We start from the raw sequence: 19,092 nt of genomic DNA, 5'->3' as shown, positions 1-19,092 counted from the left end.
AAGTCCTTGCCTTGCACGTGCCAGGATCGCATGTGGGTGCCTGTTTGTGTCATGGTAACTTCACTTCCCATCCAACTCCCTGATTGTGGCCTAGGAAATCAGTGGAGGACAGCCCAAAGACTGGGGACCCTGCAACCACGTGGGAGACCCGGAAGAAGCTCCTAGCTCCTGGCTTCAGATTGGCTCAGCTCCGGCTGTTGCAGCCACTTGGGAAGTGAACCATTGGATGTCTCTCCTTTTCTCAGTAAATCTGACTTTCCAATTAAAAAAAAAGTAAACCTTAAAAAAGGAATAGTGAATTTAGCCAGTATGGTAACATAGCAGGCTAACCCTAAGCCTGTGTGGCACCATAACATATGGACAGAGGATGGTGTTTTGGCTGTTCCACTTCTGTCAAATGCTACTGAGAAGTCAGTAGGAAGGAGACAGCCTTTGACTTTAAGAAAAGGAAGATATTACTTCATTCTCTAACCTTCTGGGGCCACAACTGCCTGCTTTTATTTCTACCTAACAAGCTGCTCAGCTTACTCAGCTCCCTCCTTTGCTGGGTTTACTCCTTTATTCAACATCTGGAGACATGAATGCTAGTTGAATTCTAATTACTCATTTTGCTCTGTCTACAGAAACAGCCTCCTCTGGGCAACGGACCGTCCAAAACAATGCCCCTTTGTGTGTTCGAATTCTATGCCAAAACATAAGAATTTCTCCTCCTGAACTGTAACCACGCAAGTGGTTGTCCTCCACAGTTCTTTGTACAATGGACTCTCATTTACACTTAGAATAAATATGAACTCTTCACCAAGGCTTTCAAAACCTGACTGGATCTGGGATGTCCACCCTCATCACCAACAGCTTCTATTTTGTGTGTTTCCCATGCTGTAGTTGGGCTGGTCATTGGTCATTTAAACATCACAGTACTTCTGAACTTCATCCTTTATTAGGCTTGAAAGACTCTCAGCCACAATCTCTTTTCTCCTTCTGTGGTCCCCAATTACATAGTTAGATTTTTATACTGTTTTCCACATATCTTACACTTCTTTTCTGTACATTCCATTCTTTTTCTCCATGATTTAATCTTAGTATTTTCTCCCATCTTATTTTTCAAATTATCAAAGTTCTTTCAGTTGTGGTAAGCCTGCTAGTAAATTCATGTGTTGAGGTTTTTCACCCACTTGCCATTTTAAATTTCAGGAAATGTATTTTTTTTTTCAGTTCTAGAACTTAATTTGCTTTTTTTTTCCTTCAGATTCTAGTTCTTTGATGAAATTTGCCTCCAGCTCATTAATCTAACTGGGTTATTGTGAAATTTTATCTTTGATCTTTCTAAAATCTGTTCCACAAGTCTGGTTTTATTATCTATTTTTCTTTTTGATTTTTGATCATGTGATCATGTCTTGTAGGAATTGTGTATGAAAACTGGAGCCAAAACTTGAGGTTCACAGTGATGTTTCTGACAGAGAAGATATATATTTATTTGTATCTGGCAGGTAGTGAGGTTCAGGGAGGTAAGTCTCACTCAAGAAGCGACTGAGCTGACAGGAAGCTAGAGTTCAGTCTAGGTATACGTCGCTGTATATGAACCACACTCCTCCTAGACACTCCTATGGAGCCCAAAGTAAAAGCTTGGGCCATGTGCTACCAACCCCTTTTCCTTGGTGGGCCCTGGCCTCCACATTTATATCTTTAATTCAGTAATTTCAATTTAGCTTCTTTGCCACTCAGCCATTCCTTACAAGCCAACAATTGTTTTGAGGAAAAAGGCAATTCCAAATACCAGGCTCATCTCTTTATGCACACCTTTATGGATTCTAAGTCCCTCAGGTCCTTATGACCTTGGTAGTTTCTGCATTCAAGTAGCTTTCCTGATACTTTGTCTTTTTGAACTATTCTTAGAGAGGTGGGTGGTCTGCAATAAGCTAGCCCTTCAATCACAGAAGAATATAAATATGTAGGTTTTATTATACTCTTAGGGCTTGTTATGGATTGAATTGTATCTTCCTCCCCCTCAAATGATATGCTGAAGTCCTAACTTTCAGTGTATAGGTCTTTAGAGGTTCAATAAGATTCTAATCCAATACAACTGGTGTCCTTATGAAAAGGGGAAATCTGGACAGAGACAAAGGTGAACAGAGGAAAGATGATGTGACAATGCAAAAAGAGAAGACAGCTGTGTAACTGGAGTGGATGCCTGAGGCTACTGGAAGCTAGGAGAGGTGCATATTTCTCTTGAGTGCCTTCAACTAGGCCTTTAAGTCCTTAAGGGCAGAAACTCATTCCAGCTACCTTCTGTCCGCCCAAGCCTGACTAGTGTCTGGCATATTACACCACAGGCACTCACATATTTACTGATTGGTTGACTATTTCCCTGTGTCTTTAGTAACAGAATATTACATCAAACCATTTGATCTTTGTCAAACTTCTAAGTAAAAGAAATTGCTATCTTCTGTAGTTTTAATGTATAATCATGAAATTATTTTATATGCTTAAAAGCTATTTCTGCTTTTGTTTAAAAAATGACTTATTTATTTTTTTGAAATTAAGAGTTATGGGGGGTAGGAAGGAGGGGGACAGACAGAGCAAAATTGTCCTTATGCTGATTTACTCCCCAAATGGTTCAACAGTCATAGCTGGGTTGGTCTGAAGCTAGGTGCCAGGAGCTTCCTTGGGGTCTCCCATGTGGGTGCAGGGCCCCAAGGACTTGGGCTATCCTCCACTACTTACTTCCCCAGCCCATCATCAAGGAACAAGGAATTGGAAGTGGAGTAGCTGGGACTTGAACCAGTGCCCATATGGAATGCCAGTGCTACAGACTGACAATTAGCTGCTAGGCCACTATGCCAGACCCTACTTATACTTTCTTTTTTGTGTAATATTCTGTGTTCCTTGTCTATTGTTTCTTTATTTTTTTTTCAGAGTAAAAAATTTATTATGTACAGGGAACTCAAAATAGCATTTACTCCAGCTTTGTGGCAAGTTCTTTAGCCTTGGCTTTTTCTAGCTTGCAATAAGAATCATAGATTTGGGACCCAGACTGTTGCCTCCCCAGTGGTGGTGAATCCATATTTGTTGTTGTAGTTGGTCCTGATTGCTTCCATCAGCTTAACCAGGGTCCTTCTGTCTTCCGAATTCACCTACATGAAGGTGAGTGTGGTGAAGGTTTTCCTGTAGACCAGGCGTCTCCCCTCATGCTACTTGTAAGGGACCCCCATCTTTTGATACAGGGTGGGCAAAAAGAAAACCGAATTGACAGGATCCCCATCAACTACAATCATTGTTAGCTGAGCCTTTCTATTCTCCACCAAAGCAGCAACAGTGCTGAGTGCTCAGAGGAAAAGCAGTCTCCTGAGGGGCAGTCCCTTTGGCTAGCAGCCTTCTTCTTGGCCAGGGGCAATAAGCCTCTGGTTCTGCTCTTGTTTCATCTCTGGCCTTTATCTGTAGGTCAGTTTCAGCAGCTGAGCAGCTGTCTGGCGATCCAGGGCCAGGATAAACTGGGTCATCTTCATCCGCTTGTGCAAGCGGACCCTCTGCAGTGAGAAGCAATAGGATCATCTGACAAAATGGATAAGGTCCCTCTTGGTTTGGATGTCCTGTCCAATTCCAAAGTTCTTAGGCCTTTTCTCAAACAGGATTTGTCACCTTCTAGGCTCCTTGCTTCTTTCCCTTGGCCTGGTCCAATGCCTCCATGCCAGGCATGGCAAGGTTCTCCCAGAACAGGAACTGGAAGTCCTGTTGTGCACCAGTGTGTCCAAAAGAGAGTGGCAGAAAACACAGCCCAGAAAACAGACCTTGCCTATTTTTTAAAAGGGTTGTTTATGTTCGTATTGCTTTCTTTTAAGACATTCTTTTTATACAACAGAAATTAGTCCTTTGGTGTTATTTTGGTATTATTTGTGGGTATTTTCCCTAAGCACATGATTTTGCTTAGAAAAAAATATATATACATATATATATATTTTGATGCTGAAAATGTATAGTTGAGCTTGCTAATTTATAAAAAAAAAAAACAGCTTCTCATGTTTAACGTGCATTAGAAAGGATGAAGCAGGGTAAAATCTGTAAACATTCTCCTTTGGTCAAGCACAGTAGAAACCACTATTGGGTCACCACTACTCATTTTCCCTTTCTTTAAAGTTAGGACCTGTTAGTCATCCAGCAAAGACGGCATTCACTATCTTCTTTCCAGCGTGGTGTGGCCATGCGGCTAAGTTCTAACTAATGACATATGTGCAAAACTGTTGCATACCGTTTCTGACTCATTAAAAGGAATGCATTTGCTCTTATGTGGCTATTTCTCCACTCTGAATGGTTGGGAGACAGACTGGAGCAGGTCCTTTGAATAATGGCTACCATATCCATGGCAGAAGAAGAAGGTGGTGAAGCTATTCAACAGTCCTGGATCATTTTGCTGTTACTCTAGAGAGACATTAACATGTATATTGCTTTAGTCATTGTCCATTTGGATCTCTGTTTTAGCAGCTATCATATATGCCCTAACTAATAATATACAAAGCCATTTAATTTGAGAAACTGGTTTATTTCAAATGAATACATTTCATCTTGAATAAAACTATTAGTTCTTGTTTGTTATGATCAGAACGAGATTTTTTTACTTTCTTTAATTTGCAGTTATGCTTTCCTCTGAACCAGTAATACAATTTATTATTATTATTTTTGAAATACAAAGATTGACTTTGAAAATGATAATTAGAATTCCATTTAGCATTGTTTCAAGGGAAGCAGCAATGGCCAAGATAGAGAGGGAGGAACACAGCATACTTTGGGCCCAGCGAGGTAGCCTAGTGGCTAAAGTCCTTACCTTGAATGTGCTGGGATCCCATATGGGCACCGGTTCTAATTCCAGCAGCTCCACTTCCCATCCAGCTCCCTGCTAGTGGCCTGAGAAAGCAGTAAAGAACGGTCTAAAACCTTGGGACCCTGCACCCATGTGGGAGACCCGGAAGAGGCTTCTGGCTCCTGGCTTCGGATAAGTGCAGCTTGGGCTGTTGCAGCCACTTGGGGAGTGAATCAGTGGATTGAAGATCTTCCTCTCTGTCTGTCTTTATATATATCTGACTTCCCAATAAAAATAAAATAAATCTTTAAAAAAAACAGGGACTTGCAATCGAAAGATTTGTATTTGAGTCCCAACCTCACTATTTATTTGTGTTTTCTGTTGTTGTTTTTTTCTAAGTAGCACCTAAAGTTAGGGTTGTTATTAGACATAATATACATGGATTCAGAACTGTGTCTAACCAAAAGTAGAAATTTAATTCATGAAAGGATACAGTCATAAAGTTCCCAAACAGATACAAATGAAGTTAATATGTTTAAGTTCAGTGATAGTGAGATGAAGTTCCTTGAGTAATACATATATATGTATACATAATACATATATATATATATACATATTTACATTAATATATATTTAAAGATTTATTTATTTTTCTTGGAAAGGCATATTCACAGAGAAAAGGAGATGTATACTGAAAGATTTTACATATGCTGGTTTACTGCCCAAGTAGCCACAAAGGCCAGAGCTGAGCTGGTCCAAAGCCAGGAGCTTGTTCCAGGTCCCCATGCAGTTGCTGGTCCCAAGGCTTAGGACCATCTTCTACTGTTTTCCCAGGCTACAAGCAGGAGGCTGGATGGGAAGTAGAGCAGCCAGGACATGAACTGGTGCCTCACAGGATCCTGGCACATGCTAGGCGAGGATTTAGCCACTGAGCCATTGCACTGGATCCCTTGAATAATATTTTAATTTCTATTTTTAGCATATCTGCCATGATTATTTTAATTATTGTTGTAAGTGTGAAGTTAAATTTTATATAACAGTTCTAAAAATAAAGATAAGGCAGAACTAAATAAAGTGGTGATTTCTGGAAGAGAAGAAGTCATAAGCTATTTTCATACCTTCCTCACAGACACTCTGTAGACACAAGGATCTAGGATGCCCGTGGTGGCACTTGCACTCATTTTGCACATAAATGAGAATTTCTTTCGCCAGCGAACACAGTTTGCTTGTACCACTTCCCTAAAGAGGAGAAAAAAGAGTTAATTAATTATATATAACAATGATATGTTAAAAGCAAACATACATTTCCAGTAACTTAAAATGTAAAAATGGCATTAAAAGCTGACATATATAATTAAGAAAAGGAAATAAACAAATTCCTAACATCTGTCATCTGAAAAATCTCTGAAAGGTTTTAACTGTTAGGAATTTTTGTCACAAATCAAAAATGGTAGATGCCACGAGTCTTACGGGAGGTCTTTATTTGGCGCAGAGGAAGGTGGCTGTGGGAAGAGAGGGTACAGAGAGCATGTATGCTGGAGTACGCTTTTGTGGCAAGGGGGTGGGTACTGACAATATGGGGCTGGGAGGGACTGGCGGGTAGGTACCAGGGATATGGGCTGTGAGGGGTTTGGTGGATAGGGACGTCACGTACAGTGCCATGAGGTTACAGCGGATTGATGGAGAGCAGGGTTAGAAGGTTACAGCAGATTGGTGCAGGCCCCGGTCTCCCAAGGATTAACTCCACAGCTTAGCTTGTTTCTCAGAGCATAACAGGACTGGCAATTTTGGCCTGATACATCTAGCCACTGGCTTAACCGCAAGTTCCTGCTTCCTATTTGTCAAGTTATCTGCCAAGGGATTGGATAAAACTCAGGGATTTAGGGTGGCCACTAGAGGATTGGATAAACACTGGGAGGAACTCAAGGGATTTAGGGTGGCCACTACTGGGAGGAACTCGAGGATTTAGGGTGGCCCCTTGAGGACTGGATAAACACTGGGAGGAGCTAGGGAGAGTATGAAAGAAAGCCTGGAGTTGCAATAAAGATCAATCTGTCATCGATCGGCATTCGGTGTACTGCGTGTTGCCTTGTCTTGTCTCTGTGCGTTGTCTGTGTTGTAACCCTAGTCCCTCCACTCAGCTCGGATTACGTGGCGACACGGGCATTGCCAACATCTGGAGGTCTCACCGAGATTGAGAAAGAGAGGATACGATGAAGGGTCGTCCCGGGAGGCTGGCCAGCTGATTCAGGTAAGTGGGACGTATTGTGAGTCTCTCCTAAACTGGTAGGAGAGGGAGTTTCATTTTGAAATAGAGTCAGGTTTTAGTTTTATTTTGAAATACAGTTAGGTTTTAGACTTATTTTGAAATATAACTAGGTTTTAGATTTACTTTGTATGTTTTCGATTTATTTAGATTTATTTTGAAGTATAGTTAGGTCTTGGTGTTTAATTTATCCGGTGAAAAGGACGATAAAATGGGTTCTGCCTTCTCGCGGGATAAATTGGCCACCGAGCTTGAAGAACTTCTATGTCAACTGGGGATGCCAGTTAAATTTAAAATGATTAGAAATTTTGTTAAAACCATTCAATCTAGCAGTCCTTGGTTTATTGTTTCAGGCAACTTGAGTATTCCCGATTGGGAACAGGTTAAGGCCAATTTACAATCTTGTTTACAAAAAGACCCAGATAATTTCCCCATTGTTAACTTTTCTTTGTGGCGCTTAGTCCGTGATTCATTATTTACTGATAAAGTGAAAGTTGAGAGACAGTTAAGAGAAGTACAGACTACTTTTGAAGGAATCCAGAGGTGGGAAGTTCTACGGTCCTTGGAAGCCTGGAACGAGGCGGCCTCGAGTGAAACCACCCCGAGTGAGACCTCTTCTTTAGAGGAGAGTGAGGTCTCTTCTTTAGAGGAGAGTGAAGCCTCTTCTTCAGATGAGAACGAGGCCTCTTCTTCGGAAGAGAGTGAGGACAAACGAGATGAGGAGGTTTTCTTAAAGCAGAAAATTAAGGATAAGGAGAAGGTTTTCTTAAAGCGTGAAATTAGGGACATTAAAAGAAAGTTAAAGAAGGCAGGAATAGGTGCACGTTCCTCTGGCAAATTGTCCAGTTCAAGACCACCACCATATGCCCCTAATTTTGTGACCCCTACCGCTCCTCCTGAGGAGGAAGCCACAGGCCATTTACCCAATAATTACCCCACACGGCCATGGAGTGACGGCCTCACTGATCAGCCGGTGGGTGGGGTTCGATGCTTCCCTGTAATAGAGGTCCCAGTTCGAGGAAGTCCCCCTCGCCGGGAGCATCAGCCCCTTCAATTTAAAGACCTCAAAAATGTAAAGCAGGCTGTTAAAGATTATGGTACCCAGGCACCCTTTACTCTTGCACTCATAGAATCCTTTTCGAGTTTGAATCTTACTCCTAGTGATTGGATGCGATTGTGCTGCTCTGCTCTCGATGGTGGCGACTTTCTCCTATGGAGAGGGGACTTTCAAGATAGGTGCAGATTTTTTGCTGAGCAGAACGCGGCTGGGGGACATGCAGATCGAAGCCTTGAAATGCTTACTGGCACTGGACCTTTTGAGGGCATCCAACAACAGGTTAATTATGACCTAGGAGTTTATGCACAGATAGCAAATGCAGCCCTTGGAGCCTGGAAGGCCTTGCCTAATGCTAATACAGGAGACCAGCTTTCCAAGGTCTTGCAAGGCCCTACAGAACCTTTTCAAGAATTCGTGGACCGTATTATGCAGGTTGCTACTAAGATCTTTGGTAACGTGGAACCAGCAATGCCAGTAATTAAGCATATAGCCTTTGAGAATGCTAATAAATATTGCCAGGATGCTCTCAGGTCCCACAGAGATAAGTCCCTGCATGATTATCTGAAAATTTGCAGACATATTGACTCCACCCATGCCCTTGGGCAAGTGATAGCAGCCGCTGTTCAACACCCTCAGCCCCACCCTAGGGTGCCTCCCAAAACCTGTTTCAGATGTGGACAGCCTGGACATTTTAAAAAACAGTGCCCCAAAATTCCGCGACAAGGAAGATCACCCCCACAATCCTTGCAGGCCCCAGATCTTTGTCCAAGATGCCATAAAGGCTATCATTGGAGCAGTGATTGTAGGTCCAGATATGATGCCCAAGGCAATCCCCTATCGGGAAACGGGGTGAGGGGCCCGCTCCGGGCCCCCCAACCTCAGGTGTACGGAGCCCAGCAGACACCTGTAACTTCCGGAACAGCGCAGACTCCTTCCAGAGTCCCTCTCCCATGGCGAGGAACACCGACATTTCAACCCTCCTCAGAGCAACACCAGGTAGCGCAGGACTGGACCTCTGTGCCACCTCTGGAGAGGTATTGACCCCGCTCCTGGGACCCCAACGGATAAAAACAGGAGTCAGGGGCCCCTTGCCTAAGAATACTTTAGGTCTGATCCTAGGAAGAAGTAGTACTACTATGCATGGAATCAGGGTACTCCCAGGAGTGATAGATGAGGATACCCCTGCAGAAATAGAAGTCATGGCAGAATCAGCCAAAGGCACTATAATCATTCCACCAGGAGCTAGATTTGCCCAGCTGATCTTGATCCCCAAGGTTCCAACTGACAACCCCATTCTTAAGAGAGATAGACAAGGAGGATTTGGACATTCTGGCCCCTTGGCATGTTGGGTCTCCGACATGCAAACCCGACCCACCTTACAGTTAGAGATAGAAGGGAGAAAATTCACAGGTTTACTTGATACCAGGGCTGATAGTACAGTTATATCCCAGGCACAGTGGCCAAATTCCTGGCCATTAGAGGCCACCCCAACCGTTCTCCAAGGGATAGGAACTTCTCAGCCACAGAAAAGCGCCAGGTTGTTAAGGTGGAAGGATCAAGAGGGGCATTCAGGAGTTTTCCAGCCGTATGTCTTACCACATATTCCTATCAATCTGTGGGGACGAGATTTGTTGAGTGCCATGAATGTTGTATTGACCTCTCAGCCTGTGCCAAATATGCTTAATAGACAGGGATACTTTCCTGGAAAAGGTTTGGGCAGACATCTTCAAGGTAACCTCCAACCAGTCTGTGACAGGGTTAAAAATTAGAGGCTGCAATTGAATTGGTAAAGGAACAGCTTGAGAGAAATTAAAAGAAGCCCATTGTTTACAGGACTTTGCCTATATTTTAATATAACTCACAAAACAGGCATCCCTTATAATCCTCAGCGTCAAGCCATTGTTGAACGTGCTAACCACACCCTTAAAGTTTATCTAGAAAAAATAAAGAAGGGGGATGTGGCAGAGCATTGCAGCTCACCCCATTCCTTACTGGCATCTGCAATCTATGTGCTAAATTTTTTAACTGTCACTAATGATGTAGCTCCTGCAGAGCGCCATTGGCTTCACCCTGCTAATGAGAATAAAGGCCAAGTAAAATGGAAAGATCTGGCCACAAATAAATGGCGAGGACCAGATCCAGTACTAACGTGGGGGCAAGGCTCTGTTTGTGTTTTTCCCCAGGATGAAGAAACACCTAGATGGGTTCCCGAGAGACTTACACGGCAAATCTCCTTGGCTCCAACTCAGCGTGATCCCACTCCTAATGATGTTCTTGCAGGATAGGAGACCCTCCTGGTATCCTGCCCATGGGAAACGCAGATCTCCAGCTGCTCCCCAATTTACCATCATATATGTGTTACCCCTGTGAAATGGCATTTAACTGGCAGCATGGATGTTTTAGGAACAAAGCGGAATCTTGGCCATGGGGCTGATGGTTATAGCCATGATTGCAGTACTGTTTACTGTTCTTTGCCGCCTACGCAGGCAACAAGCCTGGGACCAGGTCATTATTTGACAAACCATGATGGATTTAGCTGTGGAAAATCCTAGCGCTCAAGTTTGGTTGAACATGGTGTGATGGGCAGCCAGAGACGGGTAAGATCTGGCAGCGCTGATGACCAACCTAAGACAGGGATCCCCCAGGTGGGGCTCCCCATGACGGGTAAGGCATCAACTGACTGCTGGACAACCTAAGACAGGCGTCCATTAAAAAAAACAAAAAAAGGGGGACATGCAGGCCCCGGTCTCCCAAGGATTAACTCCACAGCTTAGCTTATTTCTCAGAGCATAACAGGATTGGCAATTTTGGCCTGATACATCTAGCCACTGGCTTAACCGCAAGTTCCTGCTTCCTATTTGTCATGTTATCTGCCAAGGGATTGGATAAAACTCAGGGATTTAGGGTGGCCACTAGAGGATTGGATAAACACTGGGAGGAACTCAAGGGATTTAGGGTGGCCACTACTGGGAGGAACTCGAGGATTTAGGGTGGCCCCTTGAGGACTGGATAAACACTGGGAGGAGCTAGGGAGAGTATGAAAGAAAGCCTGGAGTTGCAATAAAGATCAATCTGTCATCGATCGGCATTCGGTGTACTGCGTGTTGCCTTGTCTTGTCTCTGTGCGTTGTCTGTGTTGTAACCCTAGTCCCTCCACTCAGCTCGGATTACGTGGTGACGCTGGCGTTGCCAACAGATTGGCAGAGAACAAAATTTGTGTCTACAGAAAGCTAAACTTACAAAAGCAAACCTTAAGGAAATTAAGACCTAACGGAAGCAGGTATTTAAAACGGTGCTGGGTCTAAAATGGCAGGTGTGTCTTATCAATCTTTGGGACTGATGTTTGAGTCACTCCTCACATTAATCATGCACTAGGTGGATACAAATATGAAAAAAATAATTGACTTTATGAATTCAACGAATAAAACTGATGTTCCACTATTTATGTAGTTGAGGCCTTGCTTGTTACACAATGTATATAGTATACACAATACATAATGCACATAGATGTACATAATGTACATCTATCTTACATATGTTGGCCATGTGCTGGATATTTAAAATAGGAAGAAAAGGACACAATTCCTAATCTTGCACATGTTATGATCATTGTCAGCACAAGGAACAGAAATATAAATACTTATTTAAGTATAAACAAACATTTACTGTTAGGTGAGCTACTGTAATTTTACTTCAGTGATAACGGTATAAGAAACTACTATTTACTGAGAGTTTTTATGTGCTTCTTCATCTCAGCCCCGCCCTGGGAGGTAGCTGGCACCTTCCTCCCTTTATAGAGAAGCAAAAGAACTCCAAGGAGGGAAGTTAAATAAATCCTAACATACATTATTTAAAAGTCAAGTGTGTGCTTACATATACTCAAAAGCAAGCTTTTTTTAAAAAAATTACAAAAGCTAATGAGACAATAAGCAAGAAAAAAATCAGGATTATTTTTATAGATGCTTCCCTGCCAACATCTTTTGGTCTGGAGATTTACTGAAGACATTAGTCACAGCTTAGGGAACTCTCTGAAAACTCATGTAATGCAGATGTACTTCAGGTATATTCTGAGTTTCAAGGCACTGATTGTTTCTGTCACCAGAGCGCCTGACATACTATCAGAAAAGCAAAATAACACTTCAAAAACTGCTATTTTATGTTTCTTATAAAATCACATGAGAACTTCTAGTTAGAGGTGACAAGGTTTGATCACATGTAATGTTCTCTGTCCCCCGCCTCCCACCAAAATTCATTGCATTAAGAAAACAAAAGTCATTATCTCATTAGACAGAACCAGAGAATAGAAAGAAAAGAGGTCAGAACCAGAAAAATGGAAAGTGATTTAGCATATTGAAGAAATCCACATCTTAGACTGGCAATGCTGAAAGCCGGGAGGAGCAATCCTAAAATGCTCTTGAAATAGAATAAAGTGGGGACAATTGCAGGGGGACTGCTCCATTAACCTGACAGCATTCAGGTCCTCCCTACGACTCGGTCAGAGGACTGAGGAAATATTCTGACACAGGGACTTCTGACTGTGCAATTTGAGGGCACAGATTAAAAACAACAGCTTGAAGGCATAACAATGGGAGGAGTGTAAGATGAATGCTGTGTCTTCAGCCTCCTTCCCCTCTCCTGGCTCCTCACACTCCTACAATCAGCATCATGTTTATGAACATGTGAGTACAATGTTCTCTTGGGAAAATCCAACCAGCTTCAAAGGAAAGATCTGATGAGATGGATGTTGGTAATTCCCAATGAAAAATTTCTACCAGTTCAACCTACCGCAAAAACCTAAGACGACAAGTAGCCTCTGCAGGCACAAAGCTCCTCCTCAACTGCTAATGCCTCAGGAGACCTCACAGCAAATGCAGAGGCTAGGATGAATACAGTAACCAAGACTTTAACGAAAGTCTGTGCTTGAGGGTGAAAATAATTCCGAGAGAGATAAAATAACTACACGGAAATGACATCTACCATACAAGAACATACGTGGAACCAAACAGCACTCTCAGAAGTCAGAATATCAGGCTTGATGTTTGTCATTCTATACCAACTCCACCCTCCTTCCTGGCCCGGGAAGCCAGCCTTTAGGGACAGCATCATCCACCTCTTGTTCTCTACCCCAAAGGGCTACAAGTTCAAACACTAGGAGGAGAGAGGACAGGACAGTGAAGCCGATGTATCTGCTCTCCAGCTCCTTTCTGTGAGGGCCTGTGAAAAATGGGTGGGTGACTGGAGACTGCAGTTTTCCACACCATTGTGAGTGCAGTTACAGCTCTGTTATAATAAAAATCAAATTAAATAAACTGAAAACATTATCAAGTATTGAAATAATCTACAAATGGAAAAAAAGATTCAACACTGCAAGTCCTACTTTCTAATTGCTTTAAAAAAACACTAAGAACCTTTCTATTATGTAAAAATTAGATGGTACCTTAAAATGTTTTCAAGGCAATTATTCTACAAATAATGTCATAAATATCAAATTTATTCTTTAATATTCTCTGCAGAGTCATAAAATCTTGCTTTCTTTTCAGAATAATGGTAAATACTTGATAATACTAATTACTGGGCCTGGCGTGGTGGCCTAGCGGCTAAAGTCCTCGCCTTGAAAGCCCCGGGATCCCATATGGGCGCTGGTTCTAATCCCGGCACCTCCACTTCCCATCCAGCTCCCTGCTCGTGTCTGGGGAAAGCAGTCAAGGATGGCCCAAAGCCTTGGAACCCTGCACCCACGTGGGAGACCTGGAGGAAGTACCTGGCTCCTGGCTTTGGACTGATGCAGCACCGGCCATTGCAGTCACTTGGGGAGTGAATCACTGGATGGAAGATCTTCCTCTCTGTCTCTCCTCCTCTCTGTATATCTGACTTTGCAATACAAATAAATAAATCTTTAAAAAATACTAATTATGAATACTAATTTTAATGAGGTCTCAAATACTCTTATAATATAGCAGCTTTTACACACCAAAGAGGATATGCTATCATCTGTACAATGACATGCTTCTGACTCCAGCTTTCTGCTGATGCATATCTTGTGAGGCAGAAGGTGACGGTTCAGGTGGCTGGATCCAGCCCACCCCGGTCTGAGACTGGCCAGGTTCTACATGATGTTGGTACCTGGGGAGTGAGCCAGTAAACAGAAACTCTCTCTCTCTCTCTCTCTCTCTCTCTCTGTCTCTCCTTCCTTCCTTTCCTCCCTCCCTCCCTCTTGTGGGTGTGTGTGTGTGTGTGTAGGTGTATGTCTACCCATCTGTCTCTCTCAAAAAAATGCATAAGCTTTTAAAATTGCTGATTATACACATTCTCAATAAGAACTAATATTTTTGAGATTTTTGTAACATCAAATTAATGGTCCTGAATTACTGAGTAATCTCTAAACAAAAATCCTTTGTTTATGTGCTTAAGGCAATTAATTCAGAATTTTTCATGTCACTCTAATGTGCATACACACACACACACACACACACACACACCTGTGAGAAAACTGTCCAAACTAAACATGAAAAAAGTGAATTAATTTATGACAGTTTTGCTATACTTATGAGTTACCATGGAAACAAACTCAGACTACTTGGCAACTGGGACAAAAGTCACATTAGTAAATGCTTTCCGATATATGAGTCATTAATTTCCTATGAATTTTATCCAGTTGCTCAAGCACTTTTAAGAAACAGCAACAGAATATGATTTGTGTTGATATTGTAGAAAGCCAAGTATTTTTAAGACAAAAGGATAAAGCTACAGATGTGACATAAAATAAGCAGAGGGCTCACAAGGCGATGATGTTGCTATGGCCACTGTTTATGCTTCGAAAGAGTCAAAGAAAATCTAGATCGCTTTTTAAAATAGAAATAGAAATTATGACTCCATTTTTGTGATTTATTCTCAGAAGAAAACACATTTGTATACTCAAGGCACATATTTAAAACTACATCATGTGTTGGTAATTCAAAGCATTTTTAACTTTTTAAAAATAGTGAAAGAAACCTATTATGAGGAACATAAGCTATTTGTCAGACAGTACTGCAGTACTGTCTGTTTGGGTTCAAAGCCTGCTTAGCACCTGCTAATGGTCATCTTTCTCTCTTTCTCCTCAACCTCTCTGTATTTTCATTTCCTCCTCTGTGGTGAGGGCAGAGGAACATGGTCACAGCACCTACAACTCATGCGATTTTGGGGAAAAATAAAGTATCACTCTCAGTGTTCAGAACAGCGCCTGATTACCAATTATCTCAAAGTTGTTATTTCAGTAGCTAAAGTTCTCACTTTGCATGTGTTGGAACCCCACCTGGGTGCCGGTCTGTGTCCAGGCTGCCCCACTTCCCACCCAGCTCCCTGCTTATGGCCTGGGAAAACAGAAGATTATTCAATTCCTTGGGCTTCTGTACCTAGCTGGGAGACCTAGGAGAAGCTCCTGGCTCCTAGCTTCGGATTGGCCCAGCTCAGGCCATTGTCGTCATTTGGGGAGCGAACAAGTGGATGGATGATCTCTCTCTCTGTAACTCTGCCTTTCATATAATGTTTTTTCAAGACTCTGAGAATAAATTAATTAGATCTATAAAGTTGTGGCTTTCTAGCTATAACACTAAGGATAATGACTCAGTCTGGAGGTATTTCTTGCTGGAATAAATGGATGGATACTAATTCACTGAGAAAAGCTGAGCACAAGAAGACTATTTTACTCATTCTTTCATTTTGCTAAGGTGTTAAGATGTGAGGAAAATGAAAGCCCAACCTGGGGCATTTTGAGGCTGAGGATCCTAAGAGTCATTAATTTACAAATGTGCAGTAAGCAGACACAGACCGAAATTGTGAAGGAAGCGTAAGGACATGTATATAATCAGGGAAGCCTCAGGAGTAGATAAAGTCATTCCTGGGAAGTTAGTGGAGGAGGAAGGGAAGAGAGTGGGGTCTGGAACTCCAGGACACACTAACACTCAGGAGTATCAGAGAAGAAAGGGGGTTGGCAAGAGACTAAAATGTCAACAGAGGGAAAAACAATGTTATCATGGAAACCAAGGGGACAGACTTAAGAATTGTTCAGCAATATCAAACACGGCAGAGGTCAGATAAGATAAAGACTGCCAAGAATCTACTGGATTTAGCAACAAAGAAGTCAGGGATAATACCAGCAAGTGTAGTGTTGGTGGAAAGATGGGATGGAAGCTGAATTACAATGGGAAATGGAAATACAGAACCCAGACCACCCGCTCAAGGGTTTTAGCAATTAACTGGAGAATACTGGGTGGCAGTTAGAGGGGCATGTTGGGTAAATGGAGGGTTTCATTTTTAACACCCGAGACTCAAGCATGCTTTAGTGCTGACAGGAAAAAAACAGTGAAAAGTGGGGTGGAGAGGGAGAAGCTGAAGATCTGAGAGGTGCCAAAGGAAATCTGTCCCAGAAAATGTCAGACAGGAAGGGGTCCAGACTAAGGTGTGTGTAGGAGGGAAAGGGAGGCAGGGACTGGCCTGGCCACAAAAACAGGTGCTTCTTTCATCATGACAGAAAAAGACAAAAATGAGCTATCATGCAAGCAGATGTGTCTGTAAATGTCCACTGTTGAGAAGCGCTGTCATAGCACAGCCCAAGTTCCAACAACAGATGATGGGCCTAATGAAACATGGTGTATACCCACAAAAACCAGAAGCTGCCATTTGCAACAACACAGATGACCTAGACGGCAATACAGCAAATTAACTAAGCCAGGTACAGAGACACAAATACCTGTAGCCTTACTTACACCGAGAATAAAAAGAGGGTGCTCTAGTGGGGAGAACTGTCTAGGAACAGGGGAGACATTGGCAATAGGTTCAAAGTTACACAGCTACAGATTGGAATAACTTGTGGTGCTCTACTGCACAGCACAGAACCATAATACATAATTAATGTATTCTTTGAAATAGCTAAGATATTCTGTAATATTATTTTAAAGATACAGAGAGAAAGAGAGAGAGAGACAGCTGTTAACAACTGAATTACTCGGGGCCCAGCGGCGTGGCCTAGCGGCTAAAGTCCTCGCCTTGAACACCCCGGGATCCCATATGAGCGCCGGTTCTAATCCTGACAGCTCCACTTCCCATCCAGCTCCCTGCTTGTGGCCTGGGAAAGCAGTTGAGGACGGCCCAATGCATTGGGACCCTGCACCCGCATGGGAGACCCGGAAGAGGTTCCTGGTTCCCGGCTTCGGATTGGCGCACCGGCCGTTGCGGCTCACTTGGGGAGTGAATCATTGGACGGAAGATCTTCCTCTCTGTCTCTCCTCTTCTCTGTATATCTGACTTTGTAAAATAAAAAAAAAAAATCTTTAAAAAAAAAAAAACAACTGAATCATTCCCCAAAAGCCAGCACCAAGTGGGATTAGGCCAGGCTTAAGCCAGGAACCCAGAACTCAATCTGGGCCTTGCAGAGCTGGAACACAAACCCAGACATCCTGATACAGGATACAGGGTCCCAAGAGATGTTGTATGCTCACCTTTAAAAAGAACTGTGTTTTCAATACAAAGAAATAAACATTTGAGAGGATGTGTATGCTGGTTATTCTGATTTTATAATTGTACTATACATACATCTATTGAAACAAATTCTACAGATATGTACAATTATTTGGCAATTAGAAATAAAACTGGGGCAGGTACTATGATACAAAGATTAAGATGTTGCTTAGGACATTTGCATCCTATCCTGGAGCACCTTGGTTTGAGTCTCTGCTCTGCTCACAATCCAATTTCTTACAATGAAAATTCTGGGGAGCAGTAGGTGATGGCTGAAGTACTTGGGTTTCTTCTACCCATCTGGTTTCTGGCTCTGGATTGACCTAGCCTTGGCTGTTGCAGGTGTTCAGGGAGTGAACCAGGAGATGGAGGACCCATCACTTTTCTCTCCCTCTCTGTTGCTCTCCCAAATTAAAAACAAAAACAAAAACTGTTAGGCCTGGAGCAATGGGTCAATTGGCCAATCCTCCCCTTACAAGCATCAGGATCTCATACAGGCGCTAAGTTCATATCCTGGCTGCTATACTTCCGATCTAGTTTCCTGCTTGTGACCTGGGAAAATAGCAGAGGATCGCTCAAGGCCTTGAACCCCTCTACCCATGTAGAAGACCAAGAAGAAGCTTCCAGGTCCTGGCTTTAAGATTGGCTCAGCTTGGGCCTGGTGGCGTGGCCTAGTGGCTAAAGTCCTCGCCTTGAACGTGCCAGGATCCCATATGGTCGCCGGTTCTAATCCCGGCAGCTCCACTTCCTCTCTGTCTCTCCTCCTCTCTGTATATCTGACTTTGTAATAAAAATAAAATAAATCTAAAAAAAAAAAAAAAAAGATTGGCTCAGCTTTGGCTGCTGTGGCCATTTAGGAAGTGAACAAGTGGACGGAAGCTCTTTCTCTGTCTCTCCTTCTCTGTGTAAATCTGTCTTTTCAATCAAACAAGAATAATTTTTGAAATTAGAACCTAAAAAAATTAACCAGTATGATATATATTTTATAATATACATACACAAAGTACTGAACCACAAAATTACATAATTCAAGACTTCACTCAAAAGTGGTTTCTAAATTCCTAGATAAAATGGTTGTCTTGTTCCTATAAACTCCTGAGATCTTACACACGCATGTCTAGTATAACTGCCCTGAAAATAAAAGATACTGAGAGCAAGGGAAATAGAAGTTTAATGAAATTTTGCTACATATTATAAAAGCACTACTCCTCTATTTTTTTTTAAAGACCTATTTATTCGCACTGACAAAGAGAGGAAAACAGACAGAGAAAGAAATCATGTATCCCCGGTTTACTCCCCCTTTGGCTACAACAGCCAGGGCTGGACCATGCTGACAGCAGGAGCCAGGAACCCAGCCAGGAACCCAGCCAGGCCTGAGCCAGGAGTCCAGCCAGGCCCCCCCCCCCGCCCCCGCCCCCGCGAGGGTGCAGCAGAAGCTCAGATACTTTTGTTATCATCCGCTGCCTCCGGGCAAATCAG

General features: G+C 42.6%; 1 protein-coding gene and 1 pseudogene across 2 annotated transcripts in view; both read right to left on the bottom strand.

The window, feature by feature from the left end:
* Nucleotides 1-19,092, bottom strand: part of EEIG2 (EEIG family member 2) — a 76,958-nt gene that overhangs the window by 34,300 nt on the left and 23,566 nt on the right. For both annotated transcript variants that reach the window (XM_058659791.1, XM_004581989.2), the window contains exon 2: nt 5,911-6,031. In XM_058659791.1, the coding sequence (XP_058515774.1) occupies nt 5,911-6,031 (121 nt within the window). The remainder of the gene's footprint in view (nt 1-5,910; nt 6,032-19,092) is intronic.
* Nucleotides 2,667-3,801, bottom strand: LOC105941630 (large ribosomal subunit protein eL8-like; annotated as a pseudogene).

This window comes from Ochotona princeps, chromosome 2, assembly GCF_030435755.1.
Source record: "Ochotona princeps isolate mOchPri1 chromosome 2, mOchPri1.hap1, whole genome shotgun sequence".
Classification (NCBI taxonomy): Eukaryota; Metazoa; Chordata; class Mammalia; order Lagomorpha; family Ochotonidae; genus Ochotona; species Ochotona princeps.
The sequence above is the reverse complement of the archived record's forward strand: the minus strand, read 5'-3'. Positions and strand labels throughout refer to the sequence as shown.